Below are 22639 nucleotides of genomic sequence, written 5' to 3'. Positions count from 1 at the left end.
TGAAAATTCAAAGAACCTATTGCAATAAAACGGCAATTTCATACTTTAACCCCTAATATCTTCTAAAAATACAGTTTATCTTCTCCGTGTAGTTGCTAACAATAATTTTGTACGCGCTTAGAATATGCTAACTATGCTCTCTGTGGGCCTATAAGCCTGTAAGTTGGATTGCCTGTGAACAAAAAAAAAATTCACTATCCGTGCAGTTTACGTTCCCCATTCGAAATCCGTTCACCTTTTCTTTCGTAGTAAAATCGTATCATGATGTGTTATTTGCCATGCACATGGCGGTTTCATTTGTCAAAAACCAATTCAAATAAAGTTACGCCGTGACTAACTTTTTTAGATTTGTTACATTTTTTATTTCATTTTTATTGTTTTTTAAGAAATTTCTTCTTGAAAGTTTTGTTATATTTCCAGTTTCATAATTATCTGTTGTCTTTTTGGCTATATAGCCTATTGTCAATAAATAAATACTATTATTTAACTATTGAGCGTTTTTTGAATGTTTTAGTTTAGTTAGTAGTTTATTTTAGAATGTTAGCGACTGTTTGTCGCTGACGACTGGCTGACAATTTGTCGGCGGCAGTCGTTAGTTTGGTTCATGGCCACCATATTATCGCGCCGTAGCTGATACTAGGTCTTATCACCGTTGTGTAGAACTAAATATATATTTCGGAGAAAGTTGCCTACCATTCTACTGCCACTGCCATGTGATTGTAGCTTTTTGATTTTGTTGTTTAGGTGTTTTAATTCAGCCTGTTGTCAAGTGTTGTTCTGAGCTAAAAGGTTTAGGTAGTAGGTGGTTTTGTACTATCGCTTTAGCGGAAGTATGTATGCTCCAACTTTACATTCTCAATTTACATTGCGGCGGAAAGGAATGGAAGCGTCAATTTTCTAGCGAACGTCTCGCGGACTCGCCAAGCGTTGCCGACTGCACCTGCTAAATTCTCGCGAATGCCCGAGCATTCTCGAACATGCGAGAGAATTCCGCGGAAGACGCGCGAAGTACACGTTGTAACGTGTATTGTAAATTGACCATGAAGTTCATTATGCAAAAATTCGCTTCCATTCCGTTCCGCCGCAATATAAATTGAGCCCAAAAGAATTAATGATGATATGGCCTTGACATTTGTTTTATTAATGCTTATTTATTACAACGAAGTACACTTATATAAATCTTTCATCGTTTTCAGTATTATGGTCTGAAGGAAATGAACTACTATACGGTAATGTTCGGTGTGTCCCGTGCGCTGGGCGTGTTAGCGCAGATGATCTGGTCGCGCGCGCTTGGCTTCCCTATCGAACGGCCAAAGTCCCTCAGCACCGAGCTCCTCATCAAGCAAGTTGGCAAGTAAACTTCTAATAACCTCGCGCGCGCAGCGGGCCCCCCCACAGCTTGATTCACACAAACCTATAGTTTATTCGAGTTATGAATGCAATACGAAATTCAAACTGGCCAATCACAATTAATCCATTCTATCAGCTCATTGCCACTCATCCTTTATTTTTTGGAAAATTCCAAGTCATTTGATAATTACACGTGATTGCCGAGAAATTTCTTATTCAGTCGTAACTGGAATTCGCTTTAACACTAATTGTCAATTTAATGATTCTTAGAAATCGATTCTTAAAACATTTATGTCTTTGTAAAAATTTATTTGTTATGTTTTTATGGCGTTGTTGTAATTATTTTATCTTTTCTTAGTACGTTTTAGTCGAAAATGTAGCATATTATATTTTTGTGTACTTATTTTTTTGTTGTTTAGTATTATTTAAATATTTTTCTTTGTAAATTTGGTTTAATTTTTTTGTAACGTGGGTTATTTATTGCGAAGTGTATATTTTAGAGATAAATTGTATATTGTACTTAAATTATTATGGAAACACTAACGTAAAATCAATAAATTGACAAGTGTGGTTGTGTGATTTAACTGTACCTCATTCAGCTACCGTAAATAAACAGTAAATGATAGTAAAACTCGGGTTTTTGTAGAACAATTGTAGGGAATTTCGTAATTTTTAACTGTATGCTATGCATACTGCTTTCATCAGAATCAAATGTATCATAATTTTCACCTGGACGTATTTGGAGCTCACTCAGTATTTGTAATGCCATTGTACTTAGCATTGCCTGTAGTACAGTTTCTTACAACATAATGTAATGAACTAGACTGCATTGCATCTCAAGTGAGTGGTCTCGTAGGTACTTAGGCAAGTGTGATTAGATAATTTACTACAATATTGTCATATTTCATTTACTTTTCTATACAGCACTTTATTCTCGTTCTTTAATTTATTGTTCTCTTTTATTCAAAGTGCTTTATAGCTATTATACCGTAATTTAATTTCATGTTACCAAAGTATTTACACATAATTTATGAGACATTGCTTATTTGTAAGAGTTACCGTCGAACCTCAAAGGTCCTTGCGGAAGTGGTGCTTATTCTGCTGAAAAAAAAAAACGATCAAGGGCTGACTGATTATGTTTTGAAGTTGGACGGCAACCGAATAAATGCAGTGCATCATGAGGCTCACGAGCCTTTATTGTCTTTCAACACAAGACGAATGGTCACGTTATCGTTCTTACCTAAAGTATGAAAAGGGTAGAAAATCACTATCATCATCTAATTAGTGTCGTCATTATTTATTACGTAATTTAGTAGACAGCGTCACATTATTCTTGGTAGGCGACTATACTTAAATTATGTACCAAGTGACATCGCGACTATCTCAAGTGGTCGCTATGTCATACGATTCAAAATTTGACAATACTTAAAAATAAAATGGTATGATGTAGTATACAGATTGAATTTTATTTTATATTCCCTTATAGCTCTTCCTTATTCCTCACTTCTTTTTACAGATGGAGGGAAGAAGTTGTTACGAAAGAAAATTTATTAAAAAAATAAAGATCATAGGCGTATTATATAGTAAAGAAATATTCCCACTCTATTTGTGTGTATGCTGTTTTGTTTAAATGCAACGTTTAGTAAATTAATTTATAATACGTCACATTTATTGAATTTGTCAAATAAATATAACTACATACGTTGATTCATTGGAATGTACTTAATATGAACATTGAACACATATCACGATTAGTCTACATGTAATGTCCTTACACTTAAAGCTGTTTACAACTTGGGCTTCATAAATCGGTTCATAAAACGATTCAGTATATTGTGCTTGCGTCAGTCTTTCAAGTTACTATCGTCTTTCTTTTTTGTTTTGGAAGATTTTATTGAAGGCGTCGATTCGGATTTCAATTCAAGATCTTGCTTGTCTGCCTTCTTGTTCGATTTGATTGATTCCAGTTTATCTTCTTGTGAATCTTTTTTATTGAGTAAATTTTTCTTGGTATCTGCAGGGTGTTTATTGCTGTTGTCCACTGGTGGTTTAATGCTTCCCAACAGTTTGCTCGTGAATGTGTTCTTGCTTCCGAGTAATGTTTTACTACTCAACGATAGTCTACTCCCTAAGCCGGTGAGGCTTTTATTCTTCGCTTTTTTAGTAAGGGAATCGTTTGAGCAGTCGCTTGACTCTATGATAAAAGTTTCCTTATCATATTTATCGCCTAGTCCAAGACTTGAGTCCAAGTTTCCAGGCAGGTCTGTTGGGGGAATGCCATCGACGTTGTTGAATACTCCTTTCATTCGTGTTAAAGTGGTAGACAAATGATCGTCATTCGCATCGTGTTGGCAAACGCGGATCTCTTTATGTTCTATTACATGACTATGAACGCGCCATTCGTCAGTTATGATTAGATGTTTGCTCACGTCCCAGCCTGGAATGTGGACATTATAATTATATATTATTAAACAAAATACATATGTATATCAAAAAGCGCGTTTCGTACAACAGCTTCTCTAGGTATTTAGTAGCAGTGGAGCTCCTCGTGATAGAGCTCGTCCAGGGAAGTACTGCCACCTTACCTATTTCTGCCGCCAAGCAGTGAGTATTACTGAGTTTCGGTTTTGGAGGGTAAGGGTGCTGGTGAAATGGACATGGGGCTTAATAACTTGAGGGAATGGAAACAGGCACATGGGACTTGTCAATGTTTCAAGGTGACTGACGCAGTGGCAGTGCCCCTCGGATCTTTGTGATTTAAAGCACCAAGTGGCACTGCAATTGTTATGGACAGGTGTGGTCGCTTAATATTAGGCGCACGACTTATTCGTCCCGTCACATGATATTATAAAAACAAAAATTGTATACTTATACATAAACGGTGAAGTTTTATTAACCAGTGTTATGCTGAATTATGTAAAATCTCTCAACGGTTCGACTGACTGAAGAATTTAGGAAGTAAAAATTATTACCAGTTTGCAGAAGTCCAGCCCGCATTCTGATCCATTCCTTTGATACGATTTGGTCGACATACGACATGAGTTCATAGGACGCATCGTAGGCGAATCCACTGAATCCAACTTTCTCCAATGGTATACGGGGCCACTGGCTGGCTTGTAAGGTGTAGCACACTTGTGCAAAAGGACGCGGGTCTATGTCATTCCCTTTACGATAGACAGCCTAGGAAGGAATTTCAAAATAAGTGTGAGATCGAATGGCCTCATCGAGGAATATGCTTCAAGAAATAGAATAAATAAATACGTTATGATAAATCTATCGCGATTGCAAAGGCTAAGGACACCTATGCTATAGGTTAACAGGATAAGACTATGCTCTACAGTAGTGGCCTTCTATCAAACATATGAAAGAAAACAAAGATTCGTATATCGTACGCGTCTTATCAGACCTCGACATGTAACTGTAAAAGTAAGACAAACAAACAGTGACAACATTGAAATGTCTGATGGAGGCTCACTACTGTATGCTTATCCAGCTAGACTTTTATAAGAGAAAGCAAATGCTTATCCAGCTAGACTTTTATAAGAGAAACCCATTGTACGATTTCTTACCAAATTAACATTGTTGATAGCGCATATTATAATAGACATTAGTACAGCGTGGAAATAAGCGCACAAAATATCATCAGTCGTAATGTGTTCCTTTAGAAGTATGTAGATCTCTCGGTTATTCACATTCGGGTATAAAATGTACTTCCTGTACCCGTAGATATCTTTTATCCTGCTTATATGCGCTGCTGCTGTATTGTGCTGTGCTACTTTTTTGATAGAAGCTCCTAATTTTATTTTGAAGCCGCATAGTTTTAGGTCTAAAATTAGAATGTACATTAAGGTACAAAATATTATTTTATTATATAATGCTCAACAGTAATATTTCGTATCTTCTGCGAGCAAACTGTTTACGGGGCTGTCATATGTTACAATAAATATGGCGACATGCAGCAATAACGTGTTAACCCACAAAAACACAAAAATTGAGATATGAATGCCAAATTATTGTAGCTTGTTGTCTTGTCTTGTTCCTTGTGAAAGAGTTCGTCCAGAGATGTATTGCCACTTTACCCATTTCTCCCGCCAAGCTGTCATGTGAGCATTATTGCGTTCCGGTTTTGAAGGAAGGATATTGGTGAAATTACAGGCACGTGGGACCATAGATATAGAAAAAAAGGGGAGATTTGGTTTGGGGGCGTGGTTCGTGTCCTGCAAGTTTGTGCGGGCACGTAGCCGCCGCGGTTGCGGGCACAAAAACCGTTGCGATTGCGGAACGGACCGCGAAGTTAGTGGGAGTTAATCGCAATTCGCGCGGTTAATACAGAACTTACCTCGCGTGCGCCTGCACCACATTGCGCCGACCGCTAATGTGCGCGGGCAACAACGGCCGCCAAGCGCGCAGGTGGTCGCGTCCTGCGCGGTTCTCGCGAGCAACCGTTACCACTACAGGCGTAAAATGCGCCGTGAAATATGCTACTAATTTTACATACTTAACTATTACATTCTACAGATGTCGCGGCAGACTCGGGTGAAACACGCTCCGTGAGTTATTAGTGTAACGAAAAATGAGTTTCAGCGCCATCTAACGTGTAATAGTTAGCTATTTTTTATACTAGTTGCATTTTTTACTAAAACGCCACCTGATGGTGGATGGATGACTGAACCAGGATGAAAAAAATATTGAAATATTGCAATGTAACTCTTACACAAGTGACAGTTAAAATTGTGTTACGTCGTTTTCATGTTTTAAGTCTTAACCAATCAAAATAGTTAAGTTATGGTAGATAATACTAGATAATAGAGCGCAAAATTTGAATTGCACACAAACTAAAAAGTGGCGACATCGGTACCCGATCTTACATAGCGTCATTACATATCCCCCCTTTTTTCCTATATCTATGCGTGGGATCTTGTCAACTCAAAAAAAAACAAATAAGTACATTAGCCACAACCGCGATAAAAAAGCTTTAGGCGCCATTTTCTGAAAAATTATGATTTATTTGGTTGACACGTTATTGCTTATCAGCATCCAAAGTGGAAACACTAAGCCTCGAACAATATGTTGGATTTATTAAACTTGTGAACAAGTAAGTGGTAAGGCTGCTAATAGACGGACGGCAGGCACGAAGACGACATGTACAACTACATGCAGTCGACACTTACTTCAAGCAGTTATTGCCGCCTACCTATTTCAGGAGCTTAGTGTATTTGTTGATATCTAACTCAAAACATTTGTGATTCCAAAGACTGCCTTTACTTTTTATTAACAAATTAAACATATAGGAAATGAAACTATTTTTCCGGATTTAAATCGCGTATATTTGTTTTTTCAAACAAACCGACGTTTCGGGCCCTTTACAGGTCCCATGGTCACGGTGGACTCACGGTCAACGGTGTTGAAAAAACAAATATACGCGATTTAAATCCGGAAAAATAGTTTCATTTCCTATGTGTAACAATCGCGAAAACCTAAGAACTCGATAAATTAAACATATCCTAACTGTTGAAATCCTCCATTTTAATTTGTGAACAAATTTATCTTTAACCCCAAGTATACTCAGTGGTGGAAAAATGTAATAAAGAAATGTCCCATACAAAAAAGTATTTTAAGAATTGTGCGAATAAAATAAATCCGTCGAGAAAAGTTACTTGTTTTTGTTTTACCATTAAGTTGTCGTCAAGTAATCGTTACCTTTGACGTTACTACAAAAGCTGACCTTTCAGTTATGTCAACTGCTACTTTTGATTCTTAAGGTCGTATTCTAGAACTCTACTCAATGTGTTCAAGTCAGGACTTGAGTATGATTCAAAGCGCTCAGCAAATCATATCAAGTCCTTGCCGTTAGGGTCGTATTTCCAGTGCTTGAAATCATACTCAAGTCTGCTCAAATCCTGACTGCACGCCTTACCTGCAGACGTGTAGTCCATCTGTTGTCAGCCTAAGTTCTATTCACTTTGTGATAAAAATTGCTAGGGCAAGTATACCACACAATAGCTCCATAGTCAAGTAAATTCATACTCTGTTGAAGTAAGAGTGTAAGATTGATACTTACCTAAATAGTTAGCGCCCAACTGGTAAAATATAACCGGTTCATGACGATTGATTTCACAAGGGTTCAAAATTACTTCGTGTTTAAGGTAAGAGTCAATCACTTGCAAAAAGCGTGGTTCGTTGAGCGTTCGCAAACACACTGATCGCACGGCGAAGTAGTTGAACGTTATGTGAAGTATAACCATAATAATAAAAATCAGCACTGAGTTCCTGAAACATTGAAACCTTTAATCAGCTACAATAATAATAATAATAATAACGCATACTCAACATAGCCCCTCACTAGGGAAACCCTGAGTCGCGGGTACCATGGACACACACATAGGCAACAACAAATTACACTCAAACTCACGAGATAAACAAATATAGGCCAAACAAATATTTCTCCCGGCCCGGGAATCGAACCTGGGACTTCTGCGTGGTAGTCCGGCATGGGAACCGTTCGGCCACTGAGGCAGTTGATACTATTTGGGCATGGGTTAAGGAAAAATAAAGTATTGTAAATAAGTAGTTGAATTATTTTCTGTTGTAAAAAATGGATAATAGAAACTTACCCAAATATATAGAGCATCAAAATCGCAGTCAAAGATGCAATAAGATTGACAGCTGTTTCCTGGGCAGAGTCCTTTGCAGAGACATCTGCCAAGTTGCCTCTGATGGCATGGTGTTGAGTCATTGCTGCTCTGGTGGCCCCACCTGAAGAAATGAGAATGCAACAAACATTAGGTACTTTGTGGAAATTATATTAGTGTTTGTTCTAGAGTGGTAATTTGGAATAATTGCCAAATAAATAATTAAGGTGTGGTAGAAAAAACATGAAATTAAGGTGAATGCTGTAAAAATGAGAGTTTTGTGCAAAATTTGCGCCAAGCAGTTATATGTACTGAGTTACTGCGTTCCAGTTTTTAAGGGTGAAATGACAGGCACATGGAACTTGGTCAACTTATGCCTCCGGGTGACGGGCGCAGTGACAGTGCGTAATATCTTTGTGACTTAAAGCTCTTGAAAGGCACTGCAACCGTTACGGATAGGCGTATCGCTTACCACCACGCGCACGACTGGTGCGTGTCCCTTCACTTCACTTCACTTAGTATCATAAAAATTTAAAAAAAAAGGAACTGTAATCACTGCGAGTTGTACAAAAAAGCCAGTCTTTTTTGTCAACTTATATAACTTAACTGACATGTTGTGTGTAAGTGATAACTTCTTACAAAATAATTAATTGTCTCCTTACCTGCTACGCCCACGATAGCTTTCATGACAGTGCTTACACATAACGCAAATGTAGTCAACTGCTTGAATATGGGTAACGACATTTCAATACACATGGCCACATCATTAAGTACATCTGCGTAAAGTCTCCATTTCTTGCTGTACGCATCTAGATATGAACTGTAAATCGAAAAAATAAAAATAAGGAGCTGGCAGAAACTATATACATAGGGCACACTAAGTTTCCGGAACTGGCCACTTACATAAACAATATTTAAAAAGTAATTACATTTATATGCTGTAGAATACAGTTTGTTTCATCTGACTGTCACTTGATTTTACATTGTGGCGTCAATTTAAAAATAGGTTGTCGACATCACCATGGATTTAAGTCGTGAAAATTTTTGTTGTATGATTTTCTACGACTTTTAGGGTCGTATTCAAGAACTCTACTCAATGCTCAAGTTAGGATTTAAGTATGGTTTAAAGCACTCGAAATCATACTCAAGTCCCTGCCATTAGAGTCGTATTTCCAGTGCTTGTGTTTCAATTGCAATCCTAACTTAGAGTTCTAGAATACGACCCTAAGCGTATTTTAACAGCTCAGCGGAGGTTCGCTCGGCTTCAGACTGCTTTTGACGATGAAGCACCATGCAAGAAGACTATTTATAGTTGGTTTGCAGAATTCAAACGTGGTCGTGTGAATCTCAGTGACGAATTTCGTGATGGTCGCTCGTCCACTGCTGTGAACAACAAAAACATCGAAGCTGTGCGCCGTATGATCAAAACAGACAGGGATGTAACATACCATGAGATTCGGACATTTTTAGGCTTAGGCATGAGTCAAATACAATTATTACTACACAAACATTTGGGTGTGAAAAAGCGGTGCTCTCCCTGGATCCCACACAATTGACTGAGGCTCAAAAAACGGATCGCGTCAGTTTGTGCAATACCATACTTACCAGATTCAACGAAGGGGCGTCAAATTTGATGTGGGACATAGTAACAGGTGACGAAACATGGATTTATAGTTACGATCCCAAAACAAAGCAACAATTGAGCGTACGGGTCTTTCGAGATGAGCCGAAACCAACCAAAGTGGCGCGTGTGCAAAGTGCCTCTTAGCGGACGATTCCTTCTTTTTTTTAATAAAACTAGACACGTGGCTACTGTTGCTTTGTAGAATCGTTGTACCATGAATAGTGATTGGTACACGACCATTTATATGCCGGAGGTTATTGACAAACTCCGTAAAAATAACCGTAAACGCCGTATCATCTTGCACCACGATAATGCCAGTTCTTACACGGCCAGACAGACAAATGAATTTTTGAAGGTGAACAACGTTGACCTTATGAGCCATCCCGCGTACAGTCCCAACCTGGCGCCTTGTGAATTTTATTTATTTCCAAAAATTAAGAACTAGTTACGCGGTCAACGATTTTCATCACCTGAAGAGGCTGTCGAAGAGTATGAAAAATATGTTTCACAGATTGTCACGGAGGAGTGGCATAAATGTTTTCAAAATTGGTTCATTCGTATGAACTGACCATTAATCGTATTTTAATCTTATTCATTCCGGAAACTTATAGTGCGCCTCACGTATACTTCGTTGGAAGCAATATTCAGATAACTACTGGGATACGAAAATAACTACTGGATGGTATTCTAATATTATCATTGTGTGAATGGATAAATAGAATCTTCTCGAGTCATTCTCCTGAATACCAGTGGTGGTGTTCTAAAGTATGACATGCGACTCTACCCTGAATTTACCACGCTAGCGATCGCGTCAAATATTGCAAATATTGTATAGCAAATTATACAGCATCTGTAGCAGTCTCAAGATAAACTATTTTCTATACAAATATTTTACATGACTAGTCTGAAAACGTAACTCGCTACAGTTTACTTGTTACATAAGCTATTTAAAAAATGTACTGGATAAAACGATACCACATACGTAAGTATGAATGGCATCGAGACAAACCCAAGTAGGCTTTAACGGTGTTTTACATTATTTATGTATACTTTTTTAAAACAATAAAATAAATAAAAATAAAAAATAAAATAAAGTTGTTGTAAAATCAAAATACCATTTTTTGCTTTTTTACTTACATTATTTATCCTTTTTATGTATATTATAGGTTCCATGCATTGACTTACAAATAAATAGACGACGGGTCTAATACAAAAACCACGAAAAAAATGTCCCAAGTCCACCTATTCGAAATTTAAATTGTAATGTCATCGCAGTATCGCGCTGTCAGTAGAACAAATGAAGACTAAAGCGGAGTGTCGCGCTCTGTATACGATTTTAGCGCCTTACAAGTGCGGACACTTTTTAGCGCGGACCCGACGTCCATATAATTGTAAGTCAATGGTTCCATGTTTGAAAATAAACTTAATAGTGAGTGATTTCCTTACTTTACTAGCAGCAATAGAGCACTACTGCTTTGGCTTTTACCATCTCTATTATAAAAAAAAATTGTGGGCAGACGATAGCGAGAATGTACCATTTACATGAAAAAGATAATCATAAAACTTACCCATGGCTGTAAGCAAAGACGATTCTGCCAATATGTCCGCATCCATCTTTGAGGACCCACGTGATAGTGGCAGAAAGAGGTGTGATTGCAGTATCCCCTACCCCAACCCCTCTAAGGACCTCCTGAGTGGCTAAAGTACCTGTTCATAATGGTTAAATAACAAAATATTAAGTCATATCACAATCACTTCAGTTCTTTTAGTTTTAGATTTGAATGTAACAAAGTAATTTTAGTTCACTTCTACTACCTTACTGGGCAAATGAAATAAGATTTATATTTCCTGAGGCTTACAATGCATTACGATATTGTTCCTTAAACAGGCACAAAATGTTGAAACATTGTTAAAATATACTTTAGAACAGACTCCTAAAAGACACATACTACAGTTGGAAATAATAAATTTAATAATAAGTAATTTATTTTTAGTATTATTTCTGCCAATAGAGTATATACAGGGTGTAAATTTGAGACAAGGCAGCAAGGCCAGCTACCTTAATCGTTGTAGTTACAGGAAAATAGTTCTAGAATACTATCCATGAATTTTGAAGATATTTTGATTGGCATTCACAGATTTTGAAAAAATGGTACAGTCAACAAGATAAAAGGCAATTTTTACAAAACTTTTTTTTATGCCATTCGATTCGGTCTCTGGTAAGGATCAATAGACTCTATGGGACCAACTGAGGTAAGAGTACTCTAAATGTCAGAAATCGCAAAAAACTTTTTAGCATACATTTTGTAGGGACCTATTTAGTAATCAGTTATTCTAGGTAGTTAAGGTAACTAACAATAAGGAAATTAACAAATTGACAACGTATTATGTATTTCAAAATAAAAACAATAACGAAAAGCAAAATAACATAAACAGTCTATGATAGTAAGTGCTCAAATTGATTGACGGATGCATCGATTCGCTCTCTTCCGCAAAGAGCAAGTAGCGGCTGAAATTCTACTCAGATGGATTCCATTGAAAATTGCTGCAAGTGCGTCTTTCAATTCTTGAACACTGTTGTATTTTTTTATAAATTTAATTTTTTACATAGCCCCAAAGAAAAAATCAAGGGGCGTCAGATCAGGGCTACGCGGTGGCCATTTGATAGGACCATGTGTTCCAATTAATTTGTTTCCTCGCTTGAGAACATTTTGATTAAAAATCGTCTTAAAAGTGACAATTCTCCATTAACAAAACAAAACAGAGCTGTTCCAAATATAAAAAATAGTGATATGATTATGATTTGGTTTTACTTAAGTTTTATTTGTAGAGTAGTGGCCAGTTTCGTTTATAACAAAAACTTTTCATTTAAAATGTGTGGTAAAAGTTTTTTGTGATTTCTGCTATTTCGTGTACTCTTACCTCAGTTGGTCCCATAGATACTATTGATCCTTACCAGAGACCGGATCGGATGGCATAAAAAAAAGTTTTGTAAAAATTGCCTTTAATCTGGCTGACTGTACCATTTTATCAAAATCTGTGCATGCCAATCAAAATATCTTCAAAATTCATGGATAGTCTTCTAGAACCGTTTTCCTGTAATTACAACGATTAAGGTAGCTGGCCTTGCTGCCCCGTCTCAAATTTACACTCTGTATATTAATGACAAAGGTAGTTTGTAGAAATCATAAATTGTATTGTATTTTCTCAAAAAGGAGACGAAGTAGACCACGTCGGCGATAGGGGGACGACATGGACTCCTTTTCAAAGGACTGGAAAAATGTTGCTCAAGACCAGTTGCAGTGGGAAAAGAAGGAGAGGCCTTTGCTCAGCAGTGGGACAAATCGGGCCTATTAAAAAAAGAAAAAAATACGTGTTGTATATTGTACTACAAAAAAGTTTAGTTACTTTGTTGTATTGAAATTATTAGCGAATTTGATTTCGTACTCTTCCTGTATTCTGTGACTTAATAATTTCCTCAACCTGAAACATGCTTTTTGAACATTCTGTATAGATTACATTAGGTAAAGAATGTAAGGAAAATAGAAAATAAAGGCTATACCCGTGTAAGGGAACAAAATATGCCCCTGACGTTATAAGCAAATGAATATATCCTATGTATTGATAATATAGCTAGTTATTAATCTGCCAAGTTTTATCTTATAATTATTGACAGTTTCCTTGCAATGTCACTTGAAAGTTTTTTCTACTCTTCTAAATATCTTCAAAACTACTGGTCCGTTTCTTTTGTGATTAACGTATGTTGTTAATGGCATGAAGAGGAATAAGTTCGCAAAAAACAAGACGTCTCTAGGTCAACATTAACTTGGTCATTTCTGATGTGAAATATTTCAAACTTCATTTTTTGACACTTGTGAGTTAGCGACACCCACCATTTTTTTTACACCGATGTGACACCTCTTTCCGTAAAAATATATATTGGTCTGAAATCAATCGGCTTGGAGCAACATGGTGTTTTTTTCAATAAACTCTAGGTGCCTAATCATAAGAGCAGTATTGAAAGAGGTTTCAATAAAAATATGATTGGTAGATTACCGAATGAGGTTTGTTGCCTGTACCTTCGATGAATTAATGCTGGCTGGTTATTACAATACCTACTTTCAAATCCCGAGAAATAATTATTTTTTAGTGAAAAAGGCATCGCTTCTCTTGTTTATAAAATATGACATTTCTCCCTTTGCTTCGTTGTTAAATACAAGAAAATAGATGAATAAAAAATTTTTTTTTAACCGCACACCAAATAGCCTGTATTTGTCGGTAACTATAACTTCCCTTTCAATGCTTTTCATCTAATTCCGTCAAAGATTTCCCAGAACTGACAGAAACTGAATTGAAAGTATTATGTACAGGAACATATCAATTCGGACAGGCTATTTGCTATTTAGGGGAGGTCCTCAATGAAGACGGTACCTTAAATATGGCTTACGTTAAGGAACAAACCTCTATTTTAAAAGTACAGATTCAATCTCGACATATGTCTAAAAAAGTGTATAAATGTTTTATAAAATATAACCCACAGGTTTTAGGAATAAATAGTATAGAACAGTATTGTTGTGAATGTGCAAATGGTCTAAGAACAGTAGGTTGCTGTTCTCACGTAGCAGCTGTTATATACTATTTATCATATGGTAGGTACTTGTCGAAAATACCACGGCCCAATGAAAAGTTGAGCTCACTTTTTCAAAATGACACGAATGTCACAATAAACGTAGATAGTGACGAAGATTAGGATTTATTTCATGTTATAGTATAATATGTATCCATTCTTTCATCTTATGACTGATAAGGGTGAAATAGGTAAATCTTTTTGTAGCCGACTGTACCATCGGCCACACACTTTGCTGACCATTCGTTCACCTTATTGACGTTGACATAAGGTCCGAAGATGGTCACTTCGGTGTGTTGCTATTTGTACCAATTGCACTATGTCGGAAATTATTTTGTTACATTTGTTGGGTTAATTAATATCTTGTAAATAGCTTATTTAGCTAGAGGTTTTACGTTTGTAATGTTGATTAATAAATACAACATTTTCATTTTAAAAATAACTTTTAATGTAGATTCAGGATAGTCAATCCCTAGAATGTATTCCATAACGGACTATAGGTACGCTTAAATAATCTGTAGAATAATGAAGATTTGTATAAAATATCAATATACTCGTAGTACGTGTGTGTATACCTTGGTGATGTACTAGGCCGGTATACTCAAAAATTAAAAAAACACCATGTTGCTCCAAGCCGATTGATTTCAGACCAATATATATTTGTACGGAAAGAGGTGTCACATCGGTGTAAAAAAAATGGTGGGTGTCGCTAACTCACAATTGTCAAAAAATAAAGTTTGAAATATTTCACATCAGAAATGACCAAGTTAATGTTGACCTAGAGACGTCTTGTTTTTTGCGAACTTATTCCTCTTCATGCCATTAACAACATACGTTAATCACAAAAGAAACGGACCAGTAGTTTTGAAGATATTTAGAAGAGTAGAAAAAACTTTCAAGTGACATTGCAAGGAAACTGTCAATAATTATAAGATAAAACTTGGCAGATTAATAACTAGCTATATTATCAATACATAGGATATATTCATTTGCTTATAACGTCAGGGGCATATTTTGTTCCCTTACATGGGTATAGCCTTTAGGAACAAAGTTCACAAAACCTAGACATTATGTGCATAAGGGAAACGAGAGAACTCCATTTCTGTTTAAGTTGGAGAAAAAAAATTTAGTAATGTAGTGTAACTTACAATTTAAATTAAGTCAGGTCTCAAATAAAAATCATATTTTCTTCTGTTCAGTTTCGACATAGCCTTCTTTTGGTAGCAAATTACACTAGCAGATATCAGTTGTGTGGTGCATTCAAATTGGTTTCCGAGTGTATGTAAACTTCTATTTTGCAGTTTGAATACAGTGGCATTGTGACACACAAACTAAACTTTTTATTGTAAATATAAATTGCAGGAAATGGTTCAGGTGCAAATTAATGAATTTTGTGTACAATTGCAGCATAACAAAGTAATGACGACGACATTGGTCACCTTCTCAATCCATTTATTATATTATGTCATTGTGATTGCAAAGCGAAATAATGAGATAAACTCGGAATCAATTTACATTACTCACAGGAAACAATGTTTTGTTATAATATATAATTAAAACCCGGTTATATACGAAGAACAGGAACTTACGACTGTAATCATTTGCATTTATCAGGCTCCTCAAACCAGAAATTTAACTATTTCTAGGAAATTTTCAGTAAACCTACTCTGGTCTATTTCACTCTTTACGGTCTATACAGCCTTACTTAGCCGTAATTTTAATAATAATTCTGGTTTTATTCTTCATTAGAGTAAACATCACTTTACACAAGCTGCATAGAATGTATGCTGACATTTTGCTGATTTTTTATTGTTGTTCACCATATTTTTACAGAATTTATCAACGTTGGAAAGTTAAAAACGTCTAATGTGCATTTGGAAAATATTACGGATGACCGTCTTAAAGTAATTTTTTCAAGAAAAAAAATCATAACTCTAATTTTATTTGTTACAAGCCCTATATCCAACTACGATGGGATCGGGACCGGCCGGTAAGTTGGTTCTGGTCAGGGTATTCTGGATATTGCCCTCAGAGTTATTGTTACTCTGGTACTCATTCATTCACACTCAGGACAGGAAATTCCCTAGTTGAGACCAGAAATTTGGTTCGATTGTCTGGCATTTTCTTTCCTTAAATACTTCTCTTTGGTTTAGCTTCCATGAAAAAAGAATCTAACAGAGACAACAACGCTTTAAGTATCTCACTCGCTTCACTATATTGGGAAGTATGCCTTACATTTTGCACAATTGTGAGATCTTGTATTCATAATAGAGCCTCCATATACGACCTAATGCCTTTAATAACGGCCATATTGAAAAATGGCAAAAAGTAAATTTTGACCGCAAATTACTATCAAATACCTGTATAGACCCGATTTCAGTCGGATTTTTATTGGATCGGAAATTTTTATCTACCGTGAAAAAACGCTTGTGTACCTTGTGTACCAGCCATACTGAAAAGTGGCGAAATATTAATTTTGACCGCAAATTGTTATTCAACATCCATAGAGACCCCTACATGCTAATTTTCAGTCGAATTAGAGCAAATTTTTATCTGCCACCAAAAAGTTTGTATAACAGCCATATTGAAAAATGATGAAAAATAAATTTTGATTATAAAATTATTATCAAACACCCACAGAGACACCCTTATGTCGATTTTTAGACGAATTAGAGAGGTTATTCTGATTCCAATTATGCCAGTGATACTGAGTCTAGAAGATCAACTACTGGGTATATTTTCGTAATGAACAACATTCCAATCACCTGAGCAAGTCGACTATGGAGGTTGAATTCATGGCTGCTTGTGAAGCCACAAAAGGGATGTTGTGGTTGAAACAATTCTTGTTATATTTGGGGGAGTCCCCAAGCTGTATGAATTTGTGCATAGATAACCAAGCTGCTATAAAATTGATATGTAATTATTCCACCAAAGATCTAAGCATGTAAAAAAAATATAAGTCTATAAGGGAAAAGGTAGAGCAAGGTATTATTATAACCGTTAAGTATGTAGTGAGTGCTGATCAATTACTTGTTTTCCTGACTAAGCCTTTGCCAACATTCAATCCGAATCAAAACCAAGCATATGTTGAATTGTTTTAATGTAAGATTCTCAAGTTAAAGTTTTAAGAAGTATGTTCATTTGTTTATACTTCTTTTTGTTTCAGCCAAGGTGCTTGTGTTTTGTTGTAGAGTTAATGTAAAATTAAGGGGAGTGTTCGGTAGTAATTTTACATTAAGAGTCTATGTCAGTCAGGATTTCTAGCTTTATATATTTATATAATATGGAAAGCTTCAGCTCTTCCATATAACAAATAAAATTAGAAAATTAATTATATAATTAATTTTAAATCGGTCTTCTGAAATATTTTCCAGATGCCCATTAGACGTTTTACCTCTCCAGTGTCGTTATGTTGTTGGCCTGTAAATTTAAGTCAATGGTACATATTGTGAAGGCTAACTGCAGCAAGGGTCTAATAGAGGCGGATGATTTTGATGGTGTAGTCTGTTGCCAAAATGTCTCAAAACCTACCAGTAATGGTGCTGCAAAATGCTTGAGCTGTGTCCCAAAGTTGGTATGTAATATAATCGCGGCTCACACTGTCTGGGTAGCCTTGAGGCAAGAATATGTGCTTCAGCCAACTGTATACTTCACTAAGCTTTTTTTCATCCCACACGACCACGTTCGGTTGATCTGTTTCAACGAAAATACGCGAAAATATAATAAACTATATGCAGGCCCTTAAGGAAGGAACGAGTGAAAAACAGTCTTGCGTACCTGGAGGTTTTACGTAAATCCTTTCCTTCGGTGTGGAGCTCGAGCCATATTTTTCTTTCAAAACGATTTGACCCTCCCGAAACACGTACATTTTTAAAACTTATAAATTATATAGGTACATATATTCTGTTACCACATTTTACCTGTTTGCCGGCAAAGGCTTAATAGTTTATAAACATTGTCGTAAAAACTTTGAGAAGACTGTGAAGATTGGGTGAAGACAACCGCAGGAATAAATTGAGAGCCGACACCATGAGAAATGTTGCCCACGAACACGAATCCACGAATACAATGTTGGAAAATGAAATCGATCATTTGTTGGATATTTGACAATACGAGAATTACGAAAAGTACGTATTTTTTACTTTTGGTAAAAAATATCGATATTTTGAATTTCAATATATTCAAAATCGATTTCTGTATAAATCAAGATCACGTCAAACTTGACACTTTGTTTTGTATGTACACGTACATACTTTGGACCCCTCTTCCATCCTCTATGTTGGACCGACAGATATATATATTATTATGTATATTATTATATTATTATTATATTATGTATATTATTTATATAGACGCCGCAAGCACAGCAATTTGTATGAAAACCAAGCCACACTTTTTTGCACCCAATAAGATGTTACAACAACTCACAACAAGAACTATTTAGTGATGGAAACCTCCTTCCGCTAGCTCTAAATCAATTGATTGAACCGAATACGCGTAAACACGCGTAAGTTCATTCAATTAATCGATTCTAAATATAATATTTTTTATTCAAGTATTTCTTGATTACAAGTAGTCGTAATAAGAATATAGTAGAAAAAAACTAGAATAAGATAGTTAAGTCCATTGTCTTACAATTATATGGACGTCGGGTCCGCGCTAAAAAGTGTCCGAACTTATAGGGCGTTAAAATCGTATACAGAGCGTCATTCACGCTTTAGTCTTCGCTTGTTCGACGGACAGCGAAGCAAGCAAAATTAGACAGTACTGCGATGACGTTACAATTTAAATTCAACGTTTTAGCTTTTTCATATTCCTTTACATGTCACTATGTTTAAATAGGTTGAATTGGGACATTTATTTCATGGTTTTTGTATTAGACCCGTCTGTCGTCCATTTATTTGTAAGACAATGGTTAAGGTTCCTTCATATTACTTGTTTTTAAAAAATGTTGATTACTTCAAAAATTAAGACTTTAATTTTTAATCGACTTCAAATATTGAAATTATTGTCCTTCCAATAAAATGAGCTTATTACATAACATCTTTTTGTAATAAAAGACCTTATCGAATAACTTAAATAATGAATAAGCACGTCAATATATGAACTTGCAACTGCCTTAATTAATGTTACTAGATGGTTTTCTGTTGGTAAGTGATCAAATTGATGAATGCCAAGACAAATGAAAACGTTTCTGCTGACAAAAAATGGTAAAATCTTATTAATCAGAGGAGGTTTACTTAAAGACGACCTCGTGTGAAATTTTTAGATTTGTTTATTATTTCTTGGACTTCTAACTCTGCTACTCTGCATATCTGGATAGCATCTTAGCTGGAATAAATTAGACCACATTCGTCCTCGAAAGCAACGAACACATATATATGATCCACTCGGTTTTTGTAAAGACAGCGCACTGTTAATTCTTTGCAATATAGGTATTTTTTTTTGTATTACTCATACAATCAAGGGCACGTCAAGCTTGACACTTGGTACTTTGGACCGTTCTAATCGTAAGCGGCATAGAGTTGGATTTAAGTATTAAGCGTCAAGTTTGACGTGCTCTTCACTCTGTATTACATATCCGGCGATGTACGTAATTATTTGCTCACTATATTCTAACATTCGAGGCAACGACGTGCTGCAAAAATGATCGAAATAACAGATGCTACTGCGGCCTTACCATGAACTCTTATTACATTTCAGTACAGGTTCGTAACGACAAAAAAGAGGGATGGTGATATACACTTCATGTAGCGCTGTCTCACTTCGATTCATTTTAGGTCCTAAACTGGATCGTAATAAGAGTTCATGGTAAGGCCCCTGATAATAGATACTACAAAACCATCGAGTATATAATATATACTCGATGTACAAAACTGTAAAAAAAAACGAAACGTTACTAAACGTTATAACAAAAGAATTATAGAATTATTTTTATAATATTGCTAAGGTCATAATAATTTTCGTCCTTTTATTTCCAAAACTGATCAGGAGATCTACTCTGGATCTCCGTCCGAAATAATTACTGCCAAATAAGCAATACTTGACCAAATGAAAAGACGCGTGATGCGAATGAAGCTTTATACTCGATATACTTGTTTTTTAATTTTGTCGAATGTTACTTATTTGACAGTAATTGTTTCGGACGGAGATCGAGTGTAGCCCCCTGAACGAGAACAGTGTTGCCAAACGTATACATCACTAAATGTTAAATTTGGCCAAAGAAATGTGCAAGCGGCCGTACCACGAAACTGAATGCATTACACAAAAGTGCGTTCGTTCGATATTCATGGCGTATTAACAAAGGATGAAAAATATATCATACCAAGTCAAGGCCGCAATGTATTACAAAATATGAGGTATGCACTCGGTTGCATTTGTGAGTCATGTAGAGTCTATTGCCAGATCTTGCCTCTTTCGACTAAAGATATTATATAAAATTCGTCATTTACTCAGTGAAGATATTAGATTAGAAATGTGTGAATCTCTTTTTTATTAAAATTGAATTATGCGGATACAGTTTTCGGTCCCTGTCTTCTCTCTACCTCAAAAAAATTAATACAACGTATTCAAAACACCTAAACCTACACGGTATTCTTAATATGCAAACTATGTAGAAAAATGCAAAGTCCTTCACTTTGCATTTTTCTACTTTGATGCACTCTGTTGTTAGATACAAAAGTCTACCTTATCTACATATATGACAAGTTAAAATGGCGGACTTATTCCTATAATTCACGCAGAGTTAATAGTTTTTTCTTGGTAACGCCATTCCATAAAACAAGAGCATTTGAGGGTAGCTTCCGGTATCAGGCATCTTAAATGCTGGAACAATCTACCTCCTCACTTAGACAGCCAATCTCAAAATTCGCAGTTAGAAAAAGTATGATAAATCTTTTGATAGAAAACCAGCGTATGCTTTGATGCCGGATGTTCCTAACTCACGTCTCATGTTTATTTATATTTATGTATAGTTACTAGTAGTTTTGTATGATACATGTATCACACGTGTATTTTAAATGTGTAGTGTGGCATAAAGCAGAGGATACACAGAGCATGTATCATTTCCTTAGGTCTCAACCGACGCTGAAACAAGGGGTCTACCCTCGATCTTCGTCCGACATCCGTCCGAAACAATTGCTGCCAAATAAGCAATACTTGACCAAATGAAAAGCCGCGTGATGCGAATGAAGCTTCATACTTGATACTTGTCTTTTAATTTTGTCGAATATTACTTATTTGACAGTAATTGTTTCGGACGGATGTCGGACGGAGATCGAGAGTAAACCCCTTGAAACGACTGAAAATCAGCGTCTGTCTCGCCCTAGATAGACATATTGCTGAGTCGCATCCTTTTCTTCTTTTGCGCCACTATACAAACTTACTAAATTCAAATCACGCAGGCATTTGTTGTTTTAGTGTTAAGTATTAAATTTAAGTGCGTACAGTGACTCAATTTAATGAATAAACGTTTTTCTTTCTTTCTTTCTTTGCACATCAGTTTCCTCGAAATTCGTACAAAACCAAAATAATTGTTTTTAAAATAAATTATGCATCTTCTGATTACAGAATCACTTGCCCGTGGAAGGAAACGTCCGTGTTTACTCGTTTTCCCACAGTTATGGTGCTTTTGCAGTTTATAATGGCACAATTATGCATTTTTCGCGTTGTCGACTGGTGGTTTATCTACGATAACGGTCGAGCACGTTCTGAAGTGTAGCAGCGGCAAGTAAGTGATTTTCATTTACTTTAGGCACGCGAAGTACGTACAGTACACTTGCGGCGTCTATCTAGATCTAGATATATCCCGTTCATTTTCGTAAGCGGCATAGAGTTGGTTGTTGTTTTTCACAGATAGTATAAATATAGGTAATTTAAACGATAGTAAAGTAGAAAGCTTGTATCAATTACTGGGTCAAGAGGGTAGGTCAAAAGCACGTCAAGTTTGACACTTCAGATTTAAATCCAACTCTATACCGCTTACAATAAGAACTGTCCAAAGTACAAAGTGTTAAGCTTGACGTGCTCTTGATCGTACAATCTTCACACCCACACTTCTTCTAAGAATTGGATCGAAGGCCAATTCTACGAGACTGCTCGTTGAATCTTGGTCCGTATAGAGGTTTTGTCTGCTAACTGAAACATAAACAATAACATGTCTGCTAGCTGAAGTTGTGCTGCAACTTGCTTGACAATCAAATCTCCTTTCGATACACATTCTTGAATGTAGAAGAGTGTCTCAAGCAAATGTGTTTTGTTCGACGGTGAAATTCATATGGCGGATTGTATGACAATTTCACAGCAGACTCGTTGTCTATACAAAGAGTTGCTTTCAAACCTTCTGTGTTAGTTATATCTGCTAAAAGCCTCTTCAACCGTACTACTTCTTGTGCCGTTTCGCTTGCG

The 22639-nt window shown here is 36.1% G+C and overlaps 2 protein-coding genes across 2 annotated transcripts in view; one reads left to right on the top strand and one right to left on the bottom strand.

Moving 5' to 3' along the window:
* The window catches only part of LOC113229020 (probable citrate synthase 2, mitochondrial), a 31857-nt gene extending 30367 nt beyond the window's left edge, over positions 1 to 1490 (top strand). Inside the window, exon 9 of the mRNA XM_026462494.1 lies at positions 1197 to 1490. Coding sequence (XP_026318279.1) covers positions 1197 to 1358 — 162 coding nt within the window. The 3' untranslated portion in view covers positions 1359 to 1490. The remainder of the gene's footprint in view (positions 1 to 1196) is intronic.
* A 1167-nt stretch (positions 1491 to 2657) lies between these two features.
* Positions 2658 to 18222, bottom strand: LOC113229009 (RUS1 family protein C16orf58 homolog). The gene is made up of 9 exons (XM_026462483.1): positions 18011 to 18222; positions 17765 to 17926; positions 11175 to 11313; positions 8645 to 8802; positions 7965 to 8106; positions 7412 to 7620; positions 4920 to 5176; positions 4323 to 4530; positions 2658 to 3787 (listed from the first exon to the last, which is right to left on the bottom strand). Exons 1-9 carry the CDS (start codon positions 18099 to 18101, stop codon positions 3195 to 3197), a joined length of 1959 nt encoding a protein of 652 aa, XP_026318268.1. The 5' UTR covers positions 18102 to 18222; the 3' UTR covers positions 2658 to 3194.
* Positions 18223 to 22639: the final 4417 nt, after the last annotated feature.

The sequence above is a fragment of the Hyposmocoma kahamanoa genome, unplaced genomic scaffold, assembly GCF_003589595.1.
Source record: "Hyposmocoma kahamanoa isolate Upper Pololo Valley unplaced genomic scaffold, ASM358959v1 100021, whole genome shotgun sequence".
Classification (NCBI taxonomy): Eukaryota; Metazoa; Arthropoda; class Insecta; order Lepidoptera; family Cosmopterigidae; genus Hyposmocoma; species Hyposmocoma kahamanoa.
Note: the sequence above shows the minus strand (reverse complement) of the source record. Positions and strands in the feature narration are given on the sequence as shown.

Excerpts from the sequence above, each read along its gene's own strand:
- LOC113229009 (XM_026462483.1), bottom strand. The coding sequence starts at position 18,101 with ATGTACGTGTTTCGGGAGGGTCAAATCGTTTTGAAAGAAAAATATGGC. Across the intron at positions 8,803-11,174 it reads GTCTTTGCTTACAGCCATGG|TTCATATCTAGATGCGTACA; the intron begins GTAAGTTTTATG and ends TTCGATTTACAG. Across the intron at positions 7,621-7,964 it reads TTGATGCTCTATATATTTGG|GAACTCAGTGCTGATTTTTA; the intron begins GTAAGTTTCTAT and ends TCAATGTTTCAG.